General features: G+C 37.5%; 1 protein-coding gene across 3 annotated transcripts in view; it reads left to right on the top strand.

Moving 5' to 3' along the window:
- Positions 1-25,527, top strand: part of CDK6 (cyclin dependent kinase 6) — a 276,759-nt gene that overhangs the window by 84,666 nt on the left and 166,566 nt on the right. For all 3 annotated transcript variants that reach the window (XM_049894331.1, XM_049894332.1, XM_049894335.1), the window contains exon 3: positions 6,267-6,402. In XM_049894331.1, the coding sequence (XP_049750288.1) occupies positions 6,267-6,402 (136 nt within the window). The remainder of the gene's footprint in view (positions 1-6,266; positions 6,403-25,527) is intronic.

Raw genomic sequence — 25,527 nt, 5'->3', positions numbered from 1 at the left:
ACATAAATTTCATGGATACAATCTATAGCCACAGAGTGTGCTTAGTGGACTATCGTGGAGTAGATGAGAGATAAAAACTGTCTTCTCGATTCCAGAGACTGGCTCTAGTTCAAATAATTTTTTTTTTTAAGTGCCCCATGGCAGCTGTGCCGAACATCTTTCAGCTCTTGAACTATTTGATATCCAAACACTGAAGACTATGGAAAAAAAAAAAAGTGACAGGAAAAAAATCCTCATAGAACTTCCTGTGGAGGTCAAAGTTTAATCACAGAAATAATGCAGATTTCCCTTTTATTAAAACCACAATGGAAAGACAGGGCTTGTGTTTACAAAGCATGTTGTTTGGGAGACCTTTATAAATTGTAATCTTTGGAAATCCCAGACCTATTGGATGTAATCCCATCCATTAGATGAAGGCAACTTGCCTATGCAATAGATCCAGAATAGCAAGTTAAATTGAGAACATGAGCAGGAAGCAGTCATTAAGGATTACAATGGGTAGGATGCAGAGTTAATTCACAGAGATATTTTGTTATGAGATAATTACATCACTGGGACAGCTGGAAAGCAGAGTGCTCTGCTGGACGGCAGGGTTTGTTCTCTGCCCTGCAGCTGGGGGGTCAAGACAATAGAGACAGGGAGAGAACTTACTTTATGGGATAGTTAAGGGCTTGGCTGGCTTAATTGTGAAATGATAATGACATATCTGCCTTTTTTGGATGGTGTTTTGCACAGCTAAACTGGACTCATAGTAAAAGCTGAGAACTACTTTTCTCTTTTGCTTTTTGAACAGACTATTCATTTAGATCACATTAAGTAAAGCTCTAATGGATAAACACTGAATGATAACTTTCTTTTCCTCTAAAACTTATCTGAAATATTTTATCCATATTCGACACAGCACAGTTAACTTTTTTCTTACGAAATTGCAGTCGTGCAATCATTGAAATGGTACTTTTGCCAGTTTACTGAATATCTGGCCAAAAAAAAAAAAAAGTTGTAGAAAGTTTCAAAATGTTGGTCAACACAAGGAATCATATAGTTGGAATTATTTTTCAGGGTTTATGTTCAGATGTTCAGACCTGTCTGGATCTTTTGTTTTGCAAGTATAGGGTTATAGGCAGCCTGGCCACATTCCTCATTGGTTTATATAAATACATTGCAGATTGTTAACCTCCAGCCAGATACCGGAGATTTTAACTTTTGTTTAGCTCAGTTGCTATATGTGAGACTGATCTGTTATATGAAAGCATCTATTTTCTCTTTATTGTCCACCAAAGTGACTATGATTTGATTGTGGATAATTCAAGAAGGAGTCATCGTGCCCAAAAAAGCATCATAAATACTATATTCTAAAATTCCTAAGGTTAATATTTGTTGTTATTGTTAGGTCCAACTCACAGCGACCCTATGAACAACAGAAAAAACACTCCCCAGTCCATTTTTTTTTTTTTAGTCCTGTACCATCCTCACAGTCGTTGCTATGTTTGAGCCTACCACTGCAGCCACTGTGTCAGTCTGTACTGTTGAGGGTCTTCCTCTTTTTTGCTGACCCTCTACTTTACCAAGCATAATGTTCTTCTCCAGGGAGTGGTCCCTCCTGATAACAAATCCAAAATATGTCAGACCAAGCCTCGCCATCCTTGCGTCTAAGGAGCATTCTGGCTGTACTTCTTCCAAGACAGATGTTCATTCGTCACCAACACCATAGTTCAAATGCATCAATTCTTCTTTGGTCTTCTTATTCACTGTCCAGCTTTCACATGCATCTGAAGTAATTGAAAATACCATGGCCTCGGTCAGGCACATCTTAGTCCTCAAGGTGACATCTTTGCTTTTTAACACTTTAAGAGAGGTCTTTTGCAGCAGTGCAATACGGCCTTTTGATTTCTCGACTGCTGCTTCCATTGGCGTTGATTATGGATCCAAGTAAAATGAAATTCTTGAAAACGTCAATCTTTTCTCCATTTATCATGATATTGCTTATTGGCCCAGTTGTGAAGATTTTTGTTTTCTTTATGTTGAGGTGTAATCCATACTGGTCTGTAGTCTTTGATCGTCATCAGCAAGTACTTCAAGTCCTCTTTACTTTCAGCAAGCAAAGTGGCATCATCTGCATATCGCAAGCTGTTAATGAGCCCTCCTCCAATCCTGATGTCACGTTCTTCTTCATATAGTCCAGTTTCTTAGATTATTTGCTCAGCATACGGATTGAATAAGTATGGTGAAAGGACACAACCCTGATGCACGCTTTTCTTGATTTTAAACCACGCGGTATTCCCTTGTTCTCTTTGAACGTCTGCCTATTGGTCTATACGCAGGTTTTGCATGAGCACAGTTGTTTTGGAATTTCCAGTCTTCACAATGTTATCCATAATTCGTTATGATCCACAAAGTCGAATGCATCTGCATAGTCAATAAAACACAGGTAAACATCTTTCTTTAGACTTGACAGCAGTGGGTAAACATCTTTCTACGATTCTTTGCTTCAGCCAAGATCCATCTGACATCAGCAATGATATCTCTTGGTCCACGTTCCCTTCTGAATTCAGCTTGACTTTCTGGCTGTTCCCTGTTATGTACTGCCGCAACCGTTTTGAATTATCTTCAGCATAATTTTACTTGTGTGTGATATTAATAATATTGTTTGGTAATTTCTGCATTCCATTGGACCACCTTTCTTTGGAGTGGCCACAAACATGGATATATTCCAGTCAGTTGGGCAGGTAGCTGTCTTCCAAATTTCTTAGCATAGACAAGTGAGCATTTCCAGTGTTGGAGTCGTTTGCTGAAACATCTCAATTGATACCCCATAATTCCTGGAATCTTGTTTTTCGTCAGTGCCTTCAGTGCAGCTTGGACTTCTTCTTTCAATACTATCGGCTCTTGATCATATGCTGCCTCCTGAAATGGTTGAACATCGACCAGTTCTTTTTGGCATAATGACTGTGTATTCCTTCCATCTTCTTTTGATGCTTCCTGCGTTGTTCACTTTTTTGCCCATAGAATCCTTCAGCATTTCTTCTCAAGGCCTGAATTAATATTTACAACTGTTTATTCAGAATGCATTTCCTACCCATTATGATTAAATACAACTATTAATTTTTACTATGATAATGTTTACCGAACAAATTTAATCAGACAAAATTTCATAGTTTAGTGTAGAACAGTATTTCCCAAAATGTCTTCCACGGAATACTGGACCTATATGATGTTGACGACCATCATTGGAGCCAAAAATGGGGGTATCCTACATGTTCTCCTAGGACCTTCACTCCCATTAATGTCACTTGTGACTCTCCAAGAAGGTTGTGAAACACTCCATTTCCCTAATGTAATTTAAATGACACCTTAAAAAAATAAGATTACTACCTTCTTGAACCAGAATGGACCACTTCTACCTAATATCATTCTTTTTGTAGCCTAGAAGAATATGTAATTATATACACTAAAATTCACATAAGAATGTTCTGCTGTATGCACTGTCATGGGTGTCTCTTTAAAATTCCACTTTTTAAACATTGCCAATTAAAATTAGTGCTCTTTCTCCATGGCTTATCATTTACGGCAATTAGCAGTGGCTTTTTTTCAGTGAGCTTGCCTTTACGTATCTCAAGCATTCTTTGAGAGCTAGTGTGGAGTACAGTTGCCACAGGTGGCATTAGTCAGTCCTAATATTTTGAAGAGAGTGATAAAACTTTGAGGAAAATAACTTGGGTGTGTTAAATGTTATTCTTGAATTGTGTCATACAAAGAGTGCTTGAAAACGGTTTCAGTGAGATGAAGTAACACAGCATACTGCCAGGACTGTTAGGTAACTTCTAAGACAACAGTTTGGGGAACAGGTGGCCTTTTGGCTCAGCAGTGTTTTAAGATCATTCTCCAGTTATGCCCTAGTCAGTTTTTTTATTATGAAAATTACTAAAACATCACATATATATGTATATGCATACATACATATATGTGTAATAAACTGTAAATACAGTAAGAATCCGAGTTGTTAAAATCAATTGTTGACCCCAGGCAGTGATGAGCAATGTGTTTTTTCATTAAGGAAATATGTTAATTAAAATGGAAAACATTTTTAAAGTAACGTTTAGGAAGCACAGTTGTATTGGTGCATAGTATGACCCAGTTCCCATGTTTGTACTTGATTTTAGTACATGTCAGTTTTGGTTCATTGCTGTTTTTATTTTATTTCAAAAATAGAAGCAACAGATATAAAAAGCTTGGTGGTTGTGAAAAAGGAAGGAAAAAAGTGAAGCTGTCAAAATATTTGAGTTTTATGTAAAGAAAATGGTTCAATGAGCCTCTGAATAAATGATAATCCCCTAGAACTACCAAGTTGAAAGCGTTGTTGGGGTAAACTGCCCAAGTGTCAAATCCATTTATGATACCAATCATATTTTTTTTCAGCAGCATGGGAGTAAAATGATTTATGGCATTATCTTTCATAAATTTATGAATTAGGAGAGTATATTTTATCAGAATAATATTCTAGATTAAATCACATTAGGGGAAAAATAAGGTTAAAAGTAACTGGTTAAATTTAGAAATCAGAGTATGTGGAAGTAGATACATGTATGGGAAAAATTCATTTGACTCTAACTGATTTTAATGGAGTAGTAGAACTTACCCAAACTACTCATAATTAAACAATAGTTTGGACCTGGCTGTGTGTGTGGTAGTTGGTGTTCTGTTGTTCTGAATTGTCTCAGCAGTAGATTTAACTTACAGTGGTCTTTAGCTTACTATAAAGTTTAGTTTAGATTCCCAGAGAAGTACCAAATGTAATAGCCCAGAAATGTAGTTGAGTGGCATGATGAAACAGCTAGACATTAAAATTTTAACAGAGCTCATATACAAAGCGAAGCCTTGGTGGCGCAGTGGTTAAGCATCCAGCTGCTAACGCAAAGGTCAGCAGTTCGAATCCACCAGCTGCTCCTTGGAAACCCTATGGGGCAGTTCTACTCTGTTCTATAGGGCCACTATGACTCAGATTTGACTCAACGGCAGTGGTTTAATATACAAAGTGGATAACTGAGAGTCAACCTGAGTTTAGCACTTGGGTTGTTTGCACATTTATAGTTAGTCTCTTGGAAGAGGGTGTTTATTCAGTTAAAAAAAATGGAAGACACAAAAGGATAAAATAACTGAGAATAAATCTAACCAGGGATGTAAAAGACTTCTGCAGGGAAGACTATACAACACTACTAAAGAAACCAAAACAGATCTGAATAAATGGAAAATCATTCCTAGCCCATGGATTGGAAGACTTAACATTGTTAAAATGTCAGTACTACCCAAAGTGATCTATAGATATAATGCAATGCCAATTAAAAAAAAATGAAAGAAAATACTAAAAGAGCATATTACTAGCCTTCTCTTAGTGTTTCCATTGCATTCTTGTCAAGAAACTTACTTACAGCTTGTTTAATTCTTCAAACATTTGTGAACATCTCACATAGCAGAGGGTGTGCTGTGGCTTGAAAAGTCTTTTGACTGCTGAAGGCTCTTTATAACTTATATTTTGAATTAGCTGTAAGATTTTATTGAAGAAATTGGATATTCCCATCCAAACTTAATTGTAATGTTTGTTTCTTTATCATCTAAGAATGATATAGTTTTCTAATGAAAGGTTTTTTTCCCCCCTCAAAAAACCAATGTTAAAATTCCTCAGTTTTGATTAGCATGGCATTTGAAATTTTGAAAGTAATTACAAATGTGTGTGTGCCTTTCCAGGGGAATGGTTTGGTACAACAGGATGAAGCTTCTCTATATTCCTTCATACTTATTTTCACAGGCATGATTCTAACACCGTAAATTCCAGGAAAGTCCTCGTTGCAGGCTCTGCTATCTCAAAAGAAAGCTCAATTTGTTTTTTGGATAACCCTCAGACTACAAGCTAAGAAGAAGAATATTTCTTCTAGCATGCAGTTTTAAAAACTATCTATCAGCAGTCCTACCTAAGATCACCAAAGAAACTCTCCGAGCAAGCATTGTTGTGCCCCGGTCCTCTTGCTTTCTTTTTGCCAATGGAGATGTCATCGGTACTTAACCGAGGGCATCAAGTGCTCCTCTCCTGAACATTCTTATTAAAGTCTCAGATACCGTTAGGTATCTTCACATATGATCACAAGAAATGATCAACACGGATCTTTTTTTTTTCCCCATCATGTGATAAAATTGAGGGATATGGGTAAAAGTTAGAAGTTACTTCTTTGCTTACTGCCACTTACTTAATATCTCTTTCTTTTTCCTTCTAGGTTGTTTGATGTATGCACAGTATCACGAACAGACAGAGAAACGAAACTAACATTAGTGTTTGAACATGTTGATCAAGACTTGACCACTTACTTGGATAAGGTTCCGGAGCCTGGAGTGCCCACTGAAACCATTAAGGTACCAAGAATCATCTTTCTGCCTGTCCAGGCAGCCACATTACTGTAGTCCTCTTAGTAATGGCATTCTTTCCTTGTGAAAATTGCCAGAAATAGAGCCTTTAGAGCTCAAATATATAAATAAAAATATCAGCTAAGTATGATGTTCAAAGAATGGGATATATGCCAGTTCATTAATTTTAGGGCTAAGGGAAAAAAATCTTTTAGTTTTAATACCTATTAAAATGATTGTAAAATACGTATTTGTACATTATCTTGCCCTAACCTTAGAAAACATAGGATGTATGTGTATGTGTGTATGTATATGTGTGTATATATATATATACACACATATGCACACACACATATTTCAATCTTTTTCTGATGGCTCATGATGTCTGGAACACATAAATTGAAACATCATTTATGAGTACGTTGTATAATTGTATCCTGACTCCAGGACATATGCATGCATCTTTTGAATAAATCTGAAATACTGTTTGTTAAGCCTTTCTTCTTTCATTTTTTCTCATTCATAAAAAGTTTATAGGAGGCGTAAGTGCTAGGTACTATGCCAAGCACTTGGAATTCACAGATGACTAGGACATGCCTTCTGCCCTTAGAGGCCAGCAAACTAGATGCACCATATTGACTTGAGGGTCTTTCTTACGCTCTAATAGGAAAACCTGCTTGTCAGATTTTGTTGGTCTTGCTTGTATTCTGTTTAATTGAACTTCCCAATAGTTCTTTTAGATCTGTGCACATTGTGTGCAGGTTTTCATGAAGACCTTTTTGTCTGTTTGAATTAGGTAACTTAACTAAACAGATTGCCCAACTTATCATTTATTGTTGAGTGATTTATTTCTTTGATTTTAGACTAATACAGGGTATATTTTCTCCCATCTGGCTTTACTAAAAGAATATGGTACTCAACATTATTCCCATTTCTTCCTGAGTAGTTTCAAGGACATTGTTGTTGTTGTTAGGTGCCGTTAAGTTGATTTTGATTCATAGGGGCCCCATGTGACAGAGTAGAACTGCCCCCATAGGGTTTTCTAGGCTGTAATCTTTATGTGAGAAGATTGCCAGGTCTTTCTCCCGTGAACCACTGGGTGGCTTCTAACAGCCAGCCTCTCAGTTAGCAGCCAAGCACTTAACTATGATGCCACCAGGGCTCCTTTTTCAAAGAGGACATTAAGGCTCTCTAAATGTAGGTCTTCCTAGTTACCTTTTTTTTTTTTTTTCCGGCCCTCTTTCACCCCCTACCCCTATCTCTTTCCTATGGCATTCTGTTCCAGTCCTGTGGCTTCAGTTATCTCCTCCATGTATTTGTCCAAAACCCCATTTTCAGCCTGTGGGGCACGTCACATGCCTACTTGCATATATTCTACTTTCTGGCCAAATTTCACTAATCACCATTCTCCAACGTGGCCCATGGTTTCCTACCTCCCTGGCCCTGCTTCTCATGCCATATCTTTTGTCCTTCCATCCTATGACTAGCTGTCTAAATTTTTCCAGGCCCACCCAGGTACTATTTGATCAATTTTTACAACTGAAAGTAATCTCATTAGTCTTACACTTGTTCTGCATACCTCTTTATTGTGTTTTCTACCTTCTGTTGTGATTATTTATGTACTTATGTATGTGTTCATCTTTCTGTCCTGACAGTGCCTTGGACAATGATTTATATACATAGGTACTCAATAAATAAGGCACATTGCCAAGCTTTCTTCAGATATAATTATTTCAAAAGTATTTTTAAGTGATTTCAAACTCCTTAAGCATGCTATCAAAATAATCATTGGCTTTTTCTGATACACATCGCTAAGTTCAAAAAATTATTGTTTTGGGGGTTCATTTATTTTAAACGGAGGGATACTTGGGGTAACCATGTATTTATAGTCTGTATTGTCACCTACATGGGTCTTTCGAACTTCACATTAAATTCTACGGAGTGGAAACATTTGCAGAAGTTATCTCTGTAGTTAAAGCGATTGACAAAGCAGAGGCACACTAGACTAAGGCCTGATCTGACCGAAGTAGAAGTGAAGTACAGTTGGGGGCTGTGGAGTCCCGACAGATGGGAATAGAGGGGCGACCAGGATTAGAAGAGGAAGAGGCAGAAGGATAGTCACCAAAGTAAGGTAAAGAAGGAGAGGAGGTGAATGGTAGAGTAGCTAGGCCAGAGTTGGGGTCCGGGTGGGTTGTACTTAGTACCAGAAGCTTTTTAAAAAGATGACTTGGTTAAAAGTTAAAGTTTTTCTGAGTCTTTTATCTTTCTCTAGGGAAGAGGGAGTGGCATTTCATTCTATGTTGAACGGGAGAGTCTCCTGGAGGCTGTTAGATTTCTTCAGCCATCCGTGTAGCCCCTCCACTGATCTTATAGGGGCTGGTAGAGTGGAGGCAGGAGCAAGGACTCCAGTTATTTAAGATTTGTGGTTGATGGTGTATCGATGTATTCATAGTAAAATAAAACCATGGTTAACTGAAATATTTCAAAATGGCAATTAATTCGTATGTTAATGGTTAATTGAACATTTTTTGTTAACTACTAAAAAGGCTAACCAGAAGACGCTTTTGGTTTTTGTCTTCTTTTCTTTTTAATTGTCTGAAGTATACTAATCTACTTTTCTTCCTTCTTAAATATTACATATCTTCTTATATATATAGGCTATATAGATATAATAATTTGAGAGTTTGTGATGCTTAAAGGTCATTATTAAAAACATGAATAATCATTTAAAAGCATGGTAAAACCATAAGCATATAGTTTTAGGCTGAATATATATTTGATACCAACTTATTTTTAATAAACTCTTACATCTTTTGTGTCTGTGATTGGCTTATTTTTAAAACCTGCACTGCAGGACAAAAAAATATTAAGAGGGAGGTTTGGGCTAGTTGAATTCTGGTTAAAGTTTTCAAGCACATAACCAGAGATGAGATACACTTTGCTATTGTTGTAGAGGCTTATTTATGGGAAGTCTCAGAGTCCCTGACTGGCAAAAACGGTTACCTAACTACTAACCAAAATGTTAGCAGTTTAAACCAACCCAGAGGCACCTTGGAAGAAAGGCCTGGCAATCTGCTTCTGAAAAAAGCCCCAGCCATGAAAACCCTCGCCCTATTCTGCAGCACGTGGGGTTGTCTTGAGTCAATCAATTTGACAGCGACTGGTTTGGCTTCTTGGTATGGATAGTCTCAATAACTAGAAGACGGTTATTATGAACAATCTATTGGAAACACAGAAATGGATTCTTTGTACAGAATGCTTTGTTGTAAAAAGATTTTTCTGAACATACTTGAACAGGTATTTATTGAGTGTTTACTCTGTTCAGAGAGGGTTATGTGCTAAGACACTCTGAGGATACAAAATTGAATTAGGTATGAGACTGCTCTCAAGGACCTTAGAGTATAACAGAAGAGATAAAGTGCACACAGAAGTATGTAGTACATATAGTGTATGGTTATTTAAGTATTTATATATGCGTGTGTGTGTGTGTGTGTGTATACACCAAACCTGTTGCCATTGAGTTGATTCCAACTCATAGCGACCCTATAGGACAGAGTAGAACTGCTCCATAGTGTTTCCAAGGAGCAGCTGGTGGATTCAAACTGCCAGCCTTTTGGTTAGTAGCCAAACACTTAACCGCTGCACCACCAGGGCTCTACATATATATAAATATACATATATATATTTAAATAAAATATATGGAGAGAGACGCCTTTGGAAAATACTATATAAACTTTCAAAACGTAATGCCCTCTTTTGCTGTCGCACTAATTTGGCACTTAGGCTTGCCTGTATAGTAAATTATCTTTCCTATTATGTGACCCTGGTGGCTCAGTGGTTAAGAGCTCAGCTGCTTACTGAAAGGTCTACAGTTGGAATCCACCAGCCGCTCGTTGGAAACCCTATAGGGAGGGCAGTTCTACTCTGTCCTATAGGGTCACCATGAGTTGAAATCGACTTGACGGCAATGAGTTTGTTTTTTGTTTTTTTAATATGATCAGGCTTCTCAACTGTCTTAAAAACTCTTTGAGAACCTGGTATCTTTTTTGGACGTTCTAAACGACTCTTTTTTTTTTTATGCATATAACACATTTGATGAACTTGGCACGGAAAGATTACGCAGAAAATCAGTAGCCTTTCTAAAATTGAACATGGTCTTTCAGCTCAAGACCATATGGCCTCTTTTGATGGATCAATCTGGGAATACAAATTATATTTTATTTATTTATCTCTGTAAGTGAACTTTGTAGAGCTTGAGAAAGCCAGAAAAACTCAAGGTTTATGTGTTTGTGTGGGTCATTTTCTCTGTGAATTAGATTTCATTTTATCTTCAATCGAATGTTTCTTAGAGATTTCTGTTGGTTGTAATATTTTTCAGTAAGAGATAAAATGTACTATTAGGTTTATTTTACAAAATCCAGACTTCAGAGACTAACACACCCTCTTAATAGCACCTGTTTTCTGCCTCTGGGAAATATCTGTTTCCATGAATCATATCTGCTTGCAATAAACAGTGGCTCTGATGTCAGTATGGATGCCCAGGGCTGATTTATCTTTACGGATTTGACATAATGCAAAGTGACTGACTGGTCCCTGTACTGCTGATGAAGGAAGTCCCAGATCCTCCTCTCCTCTCACCCCTAAAGGAATCAAGCCCTGGCCCCTCTCGGCTCCTGGTGGTCTCCACTTTGCCTGAATTAGGAGCAGGTGATTTGTCTCATCTTTGCAGGACACAGAGCAAATTAACATGAAAATATCGCTTCTCCGAAAACAAGGCAGGCTTCAATGCCCTGTCGCTGCTGGTCATTAGCCATCTGCCACCGACACTCATACTCTGTTTATCACATTTGAAATTCAGAGCAGATGTTGCATAATAAGGTGATCCCCAAAACGAGGCAAGAAATGCAAAGAACAAATACACCACAAAAATGATAAAGATCTTAGAAGAAAAAAAAATTTTCAATCTGATATCTTCATGGCTGGACTAAATTGAATAGACCCTTTAAAAAAATTTTTTTAACACACACATCTTTTCTGGTGTTTAATGCAAACTACTTCTTATAGGAACATGAGAGATATTTTAAAAGAAAGGGCATATTTGAAAGATGCCTGAGAGGACCGTTTAATAATTTTTTTTTTAAATAAGGAAAGTGGAATGCTGTAATAACACTGGTTTGGATGCAAAGGACTAATGGATGCCACCTAGGTCAGTCATGCCAGTGTTGACTTGTGCTGTAAGACGGGTCTCCACGAACAGCAAGTAGCACCAGCACTGCTGGATCTCAGAGCTCAGAGCTCACAAACGTGGTTTTCCAGTCAGTTTATTTCCTCCTTGGTACTCAAGACTGACCCTGTCTTTCCTATCCCCTTTCCCTTTGCTACCCCTACCCCACCACCATTCCCCCTCTTCACTCTGCCCCCAGCTCTTTTGTCAGTCCCTAACTTTTTAAGCTCTTCCCATCCTGAGAACTCAGTCTTTCGTTTTAGTTCTGCTGCCCCTCTACACTGGCACATCTGATTGAAGTGGTGATCATAGCATTATACCTAATTGATGTACATACATAATTTGTTGTTGGTGGATGCTGTTGAGTCAATTCCAACTCAGAGCGACCCCATGCAACAGCAGAACTACCCCATAGGGTTGTCTTGACTGTAGTCCTTACGAGAGCAGGTCACCAGGTCTTTCTTCCGTGGAGCCACTGGGTCAGTTCAAACTGTCAGCCTTTCAATTAGCATGCAAGTGGTGTGCTTTATAAAAAAAACTTTATCATTCATAGTATATTAGCTGTTGTATACAGAATCATTTCTATTTTAAAAAACAGATATCACCTTTCATGAGGAATATCACCCTATGTTATAGCTTTTCCTGGGCAAAAGTCAGCTTCAAGTATAGTTTTTTGACTGAATGAAAGGTGTTTTTCCACATAAACTGCCACTCCCATACAGACACAGGCTGTATGTATGTCTGTATCTGTTTATTTTTAAGGAAAATCAGACATATTGCCAAGCAAAAGTTAAGTAAGCAGTCACAGAGTAGACAGAGGGTTAAGTCAAAGTCGCACCAGCAATCGCTCATTGACTCAAATAGGAGAGATAATGAAAGGGTAGTGAGTCAACACTTGAGTTTACTCCAAATTTAGGGAGAAATGTAGACTGAGTGAGAGCTGTAACAACTGTGATAACTTATTCTCCTAAACTCTAAAATTCAGATCAGAAATTTGAAGAGATGAAATCTTTAGTGTAATCTCCATCTTCTGGTCACTTACGAGTAATTTCCATTTGCTTTTCCTCTCCCCTCGTCAGAAACATGCATATTGTCCATTCTGGTGTCTTTCATTTCAAGTGAAAACTTTTGGTAAGTCAAGGAACTTCTTCAGGGAGGACATTTTTAGGTAATCCAGATTCTGAGGACTCTCCCAGAAATAAATCTTTATGCAATTTTCCAGATGCTTCTATTAGCTGAAAACATCAGGCGGGAAAGAGGACAGAATTGTGAAAATAAAATACATAATATCTAAAAGTATGTGATAGCAAACTTTAACAGGGTTCTTTAGTGGTTTTTGTTTTTGTTTTTGAAACAGAACTACTGGTTTAAAAAAAAAAAGCTAATGTCTTTCTAAAGATACTGTAAGACTGACTCACTAAAAAAATACTGACTCACTCAAATAGCGCAAATGATCTTTTCATCATTCTAGTCCCAAATCATGTAATATCCTCACAATTCCTTCTCTGACCACCACAGCTAAAGCTCCACTTCTAGTTACAGTTTACCACATTATGCCACATTATCCTATTTTATCCTCTTCATAGCATTACCTGAAATTATCGCATTCATTTTTTATATTTGTTTTCTGTCTTTCCCAACTAGAAAGTAAGAGCCTTGAAGTCAGGACTCTAGTTGACTGCAGTATCCCCAGTACCAGCATACTGCCTGGAGCATAGTGCAGCCTCAGTAAACATGTTTTTGTATCTATCTGAGTGCCTACTTTATTAACTCTAATTGTCTGAAGTGCAGACACCAATGTCCCCATTGTACAAATGAGGAGATTATACTTTTCAAGGATACGTTTTTCTTATAATAGAAAAATAGGCTAAGGGATGTCATATCTCAGCACATCTATTTGGCTGTTTCACAATCAGTTCTTTATGGTGGACAGGGATACTGGTGGGACTTCCTCTACTGTAACTAAGATTGCTTGGTTGGCTTTGTTTAGATATAGTCTAAAAACAATAACTCATCTCCATTAGGACAGTAAAGCATTTTTCTTCCTTATAGTACTGACTTAATTAAATTCCAGAAATTGTTTCTCTTCACTGTTGGACTATGTTAAATACCTTTTATACTAAGGCTGGGGACACCAAGTCAATGAAGAGAATGATTTAAGCTGTGAATCTTAGACCCCAGTCTCACTTCTCAGGATTATATATCTAAAAGATACTTCAGTAAGTGAACATTTTACAGACATTAACAATAAGTTTCCATTTATCCACCATTGTATGTATCTACCATCCCCACCATGAGAAATAGAAGCTTTAAAGGATTAAATTATTTTTTTAAATCAAATTTAAAATACTGTCCATTATATATTCGTTTGAATCTTTATCCTTCTTATACAGAAATTTCAGATACCTGTATGTACTATGGAGCTTAGAAGCTAAGAAAGCCCCATTCTGTTAAACCAATTGCTAACAATTTGTAATATTAGCATCACTAAATTGTAAGTTAGTGAAAGGCATCTAGAGAAGGTATCCATCATTTATCCAGAAGAGTATCATATTTCCCGTAGCTAAACAAGGTAGGAAAGATTAATCATTAGCTGAACTGTTGCAGTTAAGAATTTTGTTGCAGTTAAGAAAGTGATCATTGAGTCTAGTAAATATTTGCCGAATGAATAAGTGCTTTCACAAGCTGTCTTGTAATAAAGCCTTACAAACCCTATGGAGGCCATTTTGACAATCAGATGTTTTCTGAGTATATGAAATACTGTTGTGATTTTTATCATTTTGTGCTTCCTCGTCATCATCACTCTTAAAGAACAAAACTCTCCTAGAAAATAGACTAAAACCAACAAATTTTACAAAAATGAGTTACCATCTAATAAAAGGTAGATGAAGGCTTAGGTGAATCCTGTAAACCCATTGCCTTCAGGTTGATTCTAACTCATAGTGACCCTATAGGACAGAGTAGAGCTGCCCCCTGGGGTTTCCAAGGAGCACTGCCGACCTATTGGTTAGCAACCATAGCGCTTAAACACTACGCCAGCAGGATCTCCTAAGGTGAATACTATGGCTGTATTTCTCCAAGTGTGGTCAGTGAATCACCTGTATCGCCACCACATGGGGTGTTCATTAAAATGCACAGTCCTGCCCTAACTGACCCCCCATCAGGCCCAAACAGAATCTCAGGAAGGAGTTTTTCATAAGTACCCTGTAATAATTCTTATAAGGAGCTCTGGTGGCGCAACAGTTAAGCACTTGGCTGCTAACCCAAAGGTTGGTAGTTCAGACCCACCCAGTAGCTCTAGAAAACTCTATGGAGGATCTAGAAGACTCTACCATTGTCACATAGGGTCGCCATGAGTCAAAATCAATTACATGGCACCTAACAACAATTCTTATGGACACTGAAGTTTAAGAAATACTGCCCTAACTTTTGACATATGATCCAACCAGGAAATGGAAAACTTCTTTACATTGTAAGATGATTCAAACCTCTGAAATATTTGCTTGACCTGTGAATAGGTAACCCAAGCCATTCAGAAGGCTCTAACCTAAGCTCAGGTGAAGTCAGGTGGGAAATTTTAACTAAAGTCGCCCCTATGTTTGATACTTGTTTAAAAGTACTGAAGTTTTATTCCCTAAGCTTTATTCCTATTTAAAAATGCTAATTCCTTAATAGGAAATAAGAATTGAAGACAATGTACTGAGAAATAGGAAAATTTTAACTAGAAATTCTTAAGCCACCTAGAAATCCTTTTAAAAACATTGTTCATCACACATCATGATTTGACCTTTGAAAGATGGTTTTTGTTTCATCTTCACTTAAGTTTTCACTGTTTTCTGAAGTCTTAAATTATTAAACCATAAGCAGACTTGCAAGTGTAATTGTTCAGAATTCTTAAAAACCCTGTTTAATAGGTGAGGAACCAAAAATTTGAAACATAAGGGGCTAATAGTCACAGGTTTTTAGTGCTGACAACAAAGTGGCCAAATATAGTATTCACGTATTCCCTTTCAGGCTTATGTATTAGAAGCCATGAGTGATTAGAATCTGAATTTTTTTTCCAGTTGTGGTTCTAAGCACTTAACAAATATATGCTAGTAGCTTTGTTGAGTTTTATATTTACCACTGTTCTCTGCTGTCCCTGACCATACTTGTTAATTTTTTCCTTTCTTGGACAAAACTAAAGAAATATTTATCATTCTACTCTAGTTTAGTCACGCCATTTTTAGATTGAAAAGTTAAAATAGAACATAGCAGAGAATTAGGAAATGCAGGGCATAGGAGGTTACACTATGAATTAAGTTTATGAACTGCCACATTAAATGTCATATCTAAATAGAGCAGTCAGATATTTATTGATCTAGAAATAGCTATCCTCAATTTAAGATATTCTACAAATATGGTTAGCATGGAATGAACACTGGAAGTGCTCCTTGTCAGCATTTTAATTTCACTAATACATCACATTTTAACGTTCAGATCTGCAACTGAGAAATTCACCATCACCCATACCAAAAACCTGAAGTGTTTGTTAGACTAAGATGAAGTGGAAGCTTTAAGAGAGGGTCCTAGGGATATGTATTCCAAGTCAGTAGGATGGAGTACAAAAAGAGGAAGAAATAGGTTGGTAGTAACAAGAGAATTGATTAAATGGGGCCCAGGAAAAAGGGAAAGGTTTGTGTACCCTAAACAAAATAGCCTTTCCTAATGCATGTGATAATGCTGGGTATAAATTGCTGAAACATTACATTGCTAACTTTTGTCCTCCATTATGATTATTGCCCTTGTTGTTGTCATCATTAGGCGGCGTTGTGTTGGCTCTGAGTCAAAGCAACCCTATGTACAACAGAACAGAGCACTGCCTGGTCCTGCACCATACTCACAATCATGGTTGTATTTGAGTGCATTGTTGGAGCCACTGTGCAGTCCATCTTATTGGGGGTCTTCCTCTTTTTTGCTGACCCTGTACTTTACCAAACATTGATGTCCTTCTCCAGGGATTGGTCCCTCCGGATAACATGTCCAAAGTACATGAGACAGTCTCACCATCTTCCCTTCTAAGGAGCATTCTGGCTGTACTTCTTCCAAGACAGATTTGTTTGTTCTTGTAGCAGCCCGTGGTATATTCAATATTCTTTGCCAACACCATGACTCAAATACATCAGTTCTTCTTTGGTCTTCATTATTCATTGTCCAGCTTTCACATGCATATGAGGAAATTGAAAATACCATGGCTTGGGTCAGTGTACCTTAGTCCCAAGGTGAAATCTTTGCTTCTTAACACTTTCAAGAGATCTTTTGCAGCAGATTTGCCCAGTGCAATACGTCGTTTAATTTCTTGACTGCTGCTCCATGGATCCAAATAAAATGAAATCTTTGACAGCTTCAATATTTTCTCCGTTTATCTTTATGTTGTTTGTTAGTCCATTTACCAGGATTTTTGTTTTCTTTATGTTGAGTGTAATCCATAGTGAAGGCCGTAATCTTTGCTCTTCATCAGTAAGTGCTTTAAGTCCTCCTTGCTTTCTGCAAGCAAGGTTGTGTCATCTGCATAAAGCAGGCTGTTAATGAGTCTTCCTCCAATCCTGATGCCCCGTTCTTTTGCGTGTAGTACAGCTTCTCAGATTATTTGTTCAGCATACAGATGAGTAAGTATGATGAAAAGTATAACCCTGATGCACACCTTTCTTGATTTTAAACCATGCAATATCCCCTTGTTGTGTTCGAACAATTGCCTCTTGGTCTATACACAGGTTCCACATGAGCACAATTACTGTATATTTACCCATATAACGTGCACCTTCTATGTTTGTTTGCTAACCATTCCCTCCCCATTATGTATTTTCATAAGTGCTGCTATGCTAATTTTCTTTCCATGTTGCTGTAAAAAAAACTAGCGTAGCACACTTATGAAAATACCTTACGGGGGGAGAGAGCAGTTGGCAAACAAATGTAGAAGGTGCACCTTATTTGAATAGAAATATGTTAGGTGTTCTGAAATTCCAATTCTTTGCATGTTATCCATACTTTTTTATGATCCATACAGTTGAATGCTTTTGCATAGTCAATAAAACACAGGTAAACCTCTTTCTGGTATTATCTGCTTTCAGCCAAGATCCGTCTGACATCAGCAGTGATATTCCGTGTACCTCATTCTCTTCTGAATCCAGCTTTAATTTCCGGCAGTTCCCTGTTGATGTACTGCTACAACCTCTTTTGAATGATCTTCAGCAAAATTTTACTTGCATGTGATGTTAATGATATTGTTCGATAAATTCTGCATTCTCTCACCTTTCTTTCTTACGGGCATAAATACGGATCTTTTCCAGTCAGTTGGCCAGGTAGCTGTCTTCCAGATTTCCTGGCATAGACAAATGAGTACTTTCAGCACTGCATTCTTTTGTTGAAACATCTCAATTGATAGTTCATCAATTCCTGGAACCTTATTTTTCTCCAGTGCCTCAGTGCAGCTTGGACTTCTTCCTTCAGAGTGTCATTGGTTCTTGATCATATGCTACCTCCAGAAATGGTTGAACATCAACCAATTCTTTTTGATACAGTGATCCTATGTATTCCTTCCGTCATCTTTTGATGTTTCCTGAGCCATTCAGAATCTTGCCCATAGAATCCTTCAATATTGCAATCCGAGGCTTGAATTTTTTCTTCAGCTCTTTCAGCTTGAGAAATGTTGAGTGCGTTCTTCTGTTCCAGGTTTTTAACTCCAGGTCTTTGCACATTTCATTATAATACTCTACTTTCTCTTCTCGAGCTGCCCTTTCAAATCTTCTGTTCATTTCTTTTGGGTATTCTTTTCTTCCATTTGCTTTAGCTACTCTACATTCCAGAGCAAGTTCCAGAGTCTCTTCAAACATCCATTTTGGTCGTTTCTTTCTTTCTTGTCTTTTTAAAGACCTCTTGCTCTCTTCGTGTATGATGTCCTTGATAGCATCCCACATCTTTTCTGGTCTTCTGTCATTAGCATTCAGTGTGTCAAATCTGTTCTTGAGATGGTCTCTGTATTCAGGTGGGATATACTCAAGGTTGTACTTTGGCTCTCATGAACTTGTTTTAATTTTCTTCAGCTTCAGCTTGAACTGGCATTTGAGCAATTGAAGGTCTGTTCCACAGTCAGCCTCTGGCCTCGTTCTGACTGATATTGAGCTTCTCATCAGTTCTTTCCACAGATGTACTTGATTTGACTCCTGAATATTCCATCTGGTGAAGTCCACATGTATAAAACCAAAACCAAACCTGTTGCATCAAGTTGATTCCGATTCATAGCCACCTTGTAGGACAGTAGAACTGCCCCATAGGGTTTCTAAGGAGAAGCTGGTGGAATCAAACTGCCAATGTTTTGGTTAGCAGCCAAGCTCTTAACCACTACACCACCAGGGCTCTTCCATGTGTATCATTGCCTTTTATGCTGCTGAAAAAAAGGTATTTCCAGTAAATAGGTTGTTGGTCTCGAAAAGTTCTATCATGCAATCTCCAGTGTCGTTTCTATCACCAAGGCCATATTTTCCAACTACTGATGGTTCTTCTTTGTTTCCAACTTGCATTCCAGCTATCAATTATTCAAGTGATTATCAGTGCATCTTGATTACATGTTTGATCCATTTCAGACTGTAGAAGTTGGTAAAAATCTTCAAGTTCTTCATCTTTGGCTTTAGTGGTTGGTGTGTAAATTTGAATAATAGTCGTATGACCTGGTCTTCCTTGTAGGCATATGGATAGTATCCTATCAGTGATAGAGTTGAACTTCAGGATAGATCTTGAAATTTTTTTTTGACAATGAATGCTACCCTCTTGCTTTCTAATTTGTCATTCCCAGCATAGTAGACCATATGATTGTCTGATTCAAAATGGCCAATACCAGTCCATTTCAGCTCCCTAACGCCTCGGATTTCTGTCTTCAAGGGTTCCATTTCATTTTTGACAACTTCCAATTTTTCCTAGATTCATACTTCATACATTCCACATTCCAGTTATTAATGAATGTCCGCAGCTGTTTATCCTCATTTTGGGTGCTGCCACATCAGTAAATGAAGGTCTCCAAAGCTTTACTCCATCCACGTGATGAAGGTTGACTCTACTTTGAGGAGACAGCTCTTGCCCAGTTGTATTTTGTGTGCTTTCCAACTTGAGTGGCTCATCTTTCAGCACTGTATTTGACAGTGTTCTGCTGCTATTCATAGATTTTCACTGGCCATTTTTTTTTTTTAAAGAAGTAGATCACCAGATCCTTCTTCCTAGCCTGCTTTAGTGTGGAATCTCCACTGAAACTTGTCTACCATGAGTGACCCTGCTGTTATATTTGTAATATTGGTGGCACAGCTTCCAGCATCACAGCAAAATACCAGCTACCACAGTATGACAGAGTGACAGACAAGTAGTAGATTATTGGCCCAGCTGTAGCAATTTATCTTAAAAGCCTCAACATCCTTTAATATTTCAACCAGAAATTAAAGATGAATTGATTTATGTCTTTAGTTCAAAACTATATCAATCCAAATGGATGACATATGAGTGCATAAATATTGGTAAGGTTTTGTCTTTGACATCATCTGTTCCAAATGTTGCTATTATACTTAGAGCCCTTGATGTGCATTTCATCATTCCTGTAAGACCTTGATAGATCCTTACACTTTGGAGCTTGGATGAAAGAAAAATATAAATTACATTAGAATGAATTAAGAAAAGAGTTCCATTTTGGTATCCTCCCAAGTGGAGAGATTTATGAAAGCATCCCTCACCAAGAGAAAGGACTTCTTTCCTTCTCTGTTTCAACTCCACCATCACTTTCACCACCACAGTTTCACAGGACTTCTTACTTTATTTATCACCAAGGTCCATAATTAACATATGGTTCATGTTATTGATTTCTCAGGTTTCAAAGTAAAATAAATTGAGCTTTCTTCCACGTTTAGAATATACAGTTTTTTTAAGGAACTCTAAACAAAGACATGCATTATTTGTAAGTTAGAGAGCAGCTGCCAGAAAACAGAAAATTAGGAATGGAGTCATGGGTGAAATAATGGAGATACTGTTCAGAGGTAACCCTTTGTACCGCAGGAAATTTTCCTTAGAAAAGAGACAGCTGAGTTTGCTTGTAAATTTTGCTAGAAACAGGCCTGATTTAGTAACATTTAGTGCTGGTTAGGAGGCTGAAGACAGCACTTTGAGCATTGGATATCAAGCAAGTACCCTCTTTAATGGTTTTGTATAAAGTCAAAACACTATACTTTCTAAAGATACATGTGTATGGAGAGACTATTTTTATTTTAATGAGTAGAATAGTATATATAAGTGCTTATCAGATCTGGGACTAAAGAAGTGCTTTCTAATTGCAAAAACAGTAGACAGTATCACAAAGGAAAAGATTCATAGGGTATAAAAATTTCAAACTTGAAATATTGTAAATAAAACTAAAAGGTGTAAATGATCATATATTTATAAGATATATGGCAAAGATTTAATATCCTTAACATATAAAAAGCTCTTACAAACCAATTGAAAAGGAAACTACCCTATTTAAATATGGATAAAGAACATGAACAGACACATTCACAAAGAAATACATGTACACAGAATGGCTAGTAGACATGTGGGGAAAACGTTCAGCCTCAAAAATAATCAGAGAAATTCACTTTAGAAATTAGAATGTACCGTGATAGGAGATGATTAAATAAATTGTGAAAATTCCATCTAATAGAAACAGTACTTCTAACAAAATAATTTTCGGAAATTTAGATATGATCTAAACAGATAGATATAAATATAGTATGATCCTAATTTTTAAATATATTTCAAACACATGTATGGAAAAACTACAAGGAAATACACTAAAATGTTAATAGTGTATATCCATGTGGAAGTATTATGGGTTGTTTATATTTATGGCCTGAAATAGCGTGTATGTACTGCCGTTACATTAAGCCATATGAAATTGCCCATGATTGACTATTTTTGTCCAACAAAAATTGTCAGTTTCATATGATTCAACTGAATGCTTTTATAATCCAACAAAATGGTGTTTTAATGCCCATTTGAATGGAGAAGTCCCTCTATTACAGAACAGTTGAAACTCTTACATCTGAATCTTTTATTTATTTCCCGTATTATAGCCTAACATGAGAATTAATGGCAGGGCATCACTCCTTTTGCTGTCAGGCAGCACAATAGAGATTTTATAAAATAATTAATGTGTATACATTAAAAACATTCCATACATGCTTATTGATGATGATGATGATAAGTGTTGACAAAATGGTAAATGTTGAGAGGCCAGAAAAAAATGATGCTGGAGTTTTTTCTAAGACTTAAGGATATCATTGTTATTATCTCTTTTAATCTTATTGGCATTTTACCACTAGATAATACAACTGGGCTAGGGAGTAATTTCACTTGTTTGTAAATGGAAGTAATTGCTGGTGAGCAGTAAACTTTTAAAATGTGTGTATACAGAATAAAGTTATAAGCCTGCTTTTACTCTAGTAGGCACTGGAATGGGTTTCTTTAACAGTCTCTAGGTTTTTAATATTTTTTTTACTTGAAATTAACTTTCAGCCTTCTTGTAATAATGACCTCACAACAATTACATTATATATTTGAGCAAAGACTTTTTTAGGAGGTATGTGTTACTCTGCACCTGCTAAAATAGGAAAGTTTCTTTTCAAACCATGGATCGGCCTGTACAGGGAGATTGCTAAAGTAAGATATTTAATTTGAGACTTGAAATGTTAACAGTGATTTTTGTAACATGCACTTGCTCTTATAACAACACGTTTGTATAGAACACCATTCTCCAGTCGGAAACAACCTACATTTCTCCAAAATTAAAGGAAAGAAAAGCACTTAGAAAATGATGCCAAACTAAGGAAACTTGGATGTATGTTTATTATTTTTTAAGCGTTTTTGGAAGCCTTCCTTTGAAGTCTGTTATCTCTTTCCATTGAGGCCCTTTGAACTTAAAAAGATGAAAATATGAGTGATAGTAAATGAAGACTTCTAAGTACACAAAGATAAATACTTGCAGCCTTGGTAGTCAGTCCCCTTGTTGGATTTACAAAACAGGCCTCACCAAACGCATTAAAAATAGTTTTTATCCCAGACTGAATCATTTACACAGAGGCTAAATTGCTATGTTCCAGCCTGTGAGCCCGGAAGCCATCAAGGCAAGTACTCTCAAGGTGGAGGCAGCAAGCAAGCCCTTCAAGATAATCTGAAGTGTAGTTAGGAGAATACCATTTCACTGGGACAGAAACTATTGAACTTCCTCCAGTGAAAATAACAAAGTCCTATCATTTGGTGATTGATGAGCATGTTGTTCGGGGAAATGGACTGGAAAATCATCGCCTTGTCTTTTACTTGCTACGGGAAAGCCATAACAGAGAGATCTCTATTCGTGTTCTGATAAGAGGCCTAAGGAAGCATCAAGAAAGTCTGTGAAGCCTGGAAATGTGTTACACCCAGCTGCCTGCTGGGTTGCCTTTTAAAATACGATTCATAGTTCCCTAGTTCACAAATAGAACATGTGTGGAGCTGGATGGTGTTGACAATCCACCTATTGCAATGTGACATTTGAGCTGAGAGAAAGCTATTTTAATAAGTACAGGTAACCCATAATAAACCTAAAAATATGCATTTCTTAAAAGTATCTATGTAATAAAATTCCATATGTAAAATTCTTTTTCTCCTTTTAACTCACTGCTGTCGAGTTGATTCCAACTCCTAGCGACCCTATAGGACAGAGTAGAACTGCGCCGTAGAGTTTCCAAGGAGTGCCTGGCGGATTCGAACTGCAGACCTTTTGCTTAGCAGCCGTAGCACTTAACCACTATGCCGCCAGCGTTTCCGTTTCTCCTTTTAGCATTTTTAAATTGGATATTTATACTGTGGGAGAACTTGGGAGCTCAGAAACGTAAGCTGCAACTAAACTCATGAATGAATACAATATTTTAATGGATGAAAAACAGTTTGGGAAGCACCCATTCCATTAGCACAGCTGGACCAGATCTTCCAAACAGGCCACCAGTGATATGACTCTCCTAGAAGCATGGGTAGCACACCCTCCAGCCTTCCACCCCACTGCCAACACACGAACATCACAGACCTCTTGTTGCAGCCATTGGTGGTAGGCAGCAGAGCTGCTGGGGAAGCTATGGCATCACACAATTCAAGCTTAGAATTTCACACGCACATCACGTCTTCGACAATATATGCACAATCAATTCAGAGAGATTCAAATTCAGACCATCTAGTTTTCACATACGAGGGACTGTCTGAAGTCGAATTAGATTCCTGTTTGTTAATGTTTCCTCCTTGGTCTTGAACAAAAAGAACCTATTATTTAGTCGGTATGTTCTCAGCACCCTTTGGACTAGAGTGTTTGAATTTTCATAAAAATAATACTTTATCATCAGAAAGCAGATATCCTTGAAGAATATATTGGTACTGCACATTAAGAAGGCGCAGATTGCATTTTATAGCATATTTTAGAAATGTGCTTGTTTAAGGGATTAGCTCACCCTTTGAATGACTTCTCTCTTGTTTTGCTTTTTGATGTATTAAATATTTATTTCTTCTACTTCCGTGACTTCTTCCTTTGTGTTTCTTTTCCAGGCCTGCATTCAAATTCTGAGTCACAAAAAAATGTTAAACCTTCCTTAAATCAGTAGATCTCTCTCAAATTATATTTACGGAATAGATTCCATCCATTAAAGTTATTCCCAGATCCTGTTCTGGTGGAGGCGGGCATGTGTTTCTTGCCAGACGGAGTTAGGGAACTTAGTTAATTCCATTTGTTGGTGGCAAAATAGACTGCCTGTCTCTCTGTAACTCTTTGAGGCAAAAAAATGACCATCCTGAGACCACCACTCTAACGTTGACTTGGAAAAACCTCCTCGTAAGTTGAAACCCACTTCCTCTTTCTCCCAAGAGTCAACTTGGTAACCCTGTAGTTGATTGCACTCTGTCCCCACCTCCACCCGCACCCCATACCCCAAAACTCTAGAGGTTTTGCCTCCCTTAGACCAAAACCCACACTTTGTTCATTTGCTGAATTCCCTGGTTGCTATGTTCCTTATGTTCTCGGAAACTGGCTATGCCCCCTTCATATTAACTTGTACACTTTAAAACTTTAGACAGGAGAAAAAGTGAATTAAATAGATGCTTGTTTTTATGAGAGTATCCACTACTTCAGAGCACCAAAAGTTCACTACATGCTGTGCACAGCCACAAATTTGAGGAGCCTCTTTGTTGTGCCTTTCTGAAATACCCTTAGGGCTTCCCAAATTTGTTACAAAACTCTTACCAGTGTAATTTTCCCATTACAGCTTTCTGTCTTTTCTCCTCAAACTTTTGAGTCTTACACAAGATCATGGTTAGGTGACTTTTCTGCTGTGACCTTTCTTTCTTTTCTTTTTTTAAATTTTGTGCCTTAATTTATTCCTCTGAGCTGAAATCAGCAGTGCCTAATCTTTAACAGAGCCACCATTTTAAGTGACCACCAGCTGAGTTTGATTCTTGATTACAATTAGAAGGAGAAAGTAGATTCTGCCAGGGTTGGGGCATATTCCCCAATCTTGCAAAACGTTGCAGGCAATTAATGAGCTTCAACTCGAGATTCTTTTGTGTGTGTGCTCGTGTGTGCAAGAAAGGGTGAAAGAGATACCCATGCATAGAATTTTTAAGCTGGGCTAGCTAGAGGCAAGAGATACCCTCTTGGCTCCCAGACCTTCCTGAAAGCTGTCTGCTGAAAACCTCCTTGGAGATGAATCTTGAGTGGCTTTTTTTTTTTTTTTTTTTTCCTGAATGATGTTCCCATCCTAGCTTATACCTTAAAAGGCTTTGGAAGAGGAATACTTCTTCTATCCAAAGTACTTTGGAGATTGGAGTCGTGCAGTTTGCCA

This window comes from Elephas maximus, chromosome 8 (genome assembly GCF_024166365.1).
Source record: "Elephas maximus indicus isolate mEleMax1 chromosome 8, mEleMax1 primary haplotype, whole genome shotgun sequence".
Classification (NCBI taxonomy): domain Eukaryota; kingdom Metazoa; phylum Chordata; class Mammalia; order Proboscidea; family Elephantidae; genus Elephas; species Elephas maximus.
The sequence above is the reverse complement of the archived record's forward strand: the minus strand, read 5'-3'. Positions and strand labels throughout refer to the sequence as shown.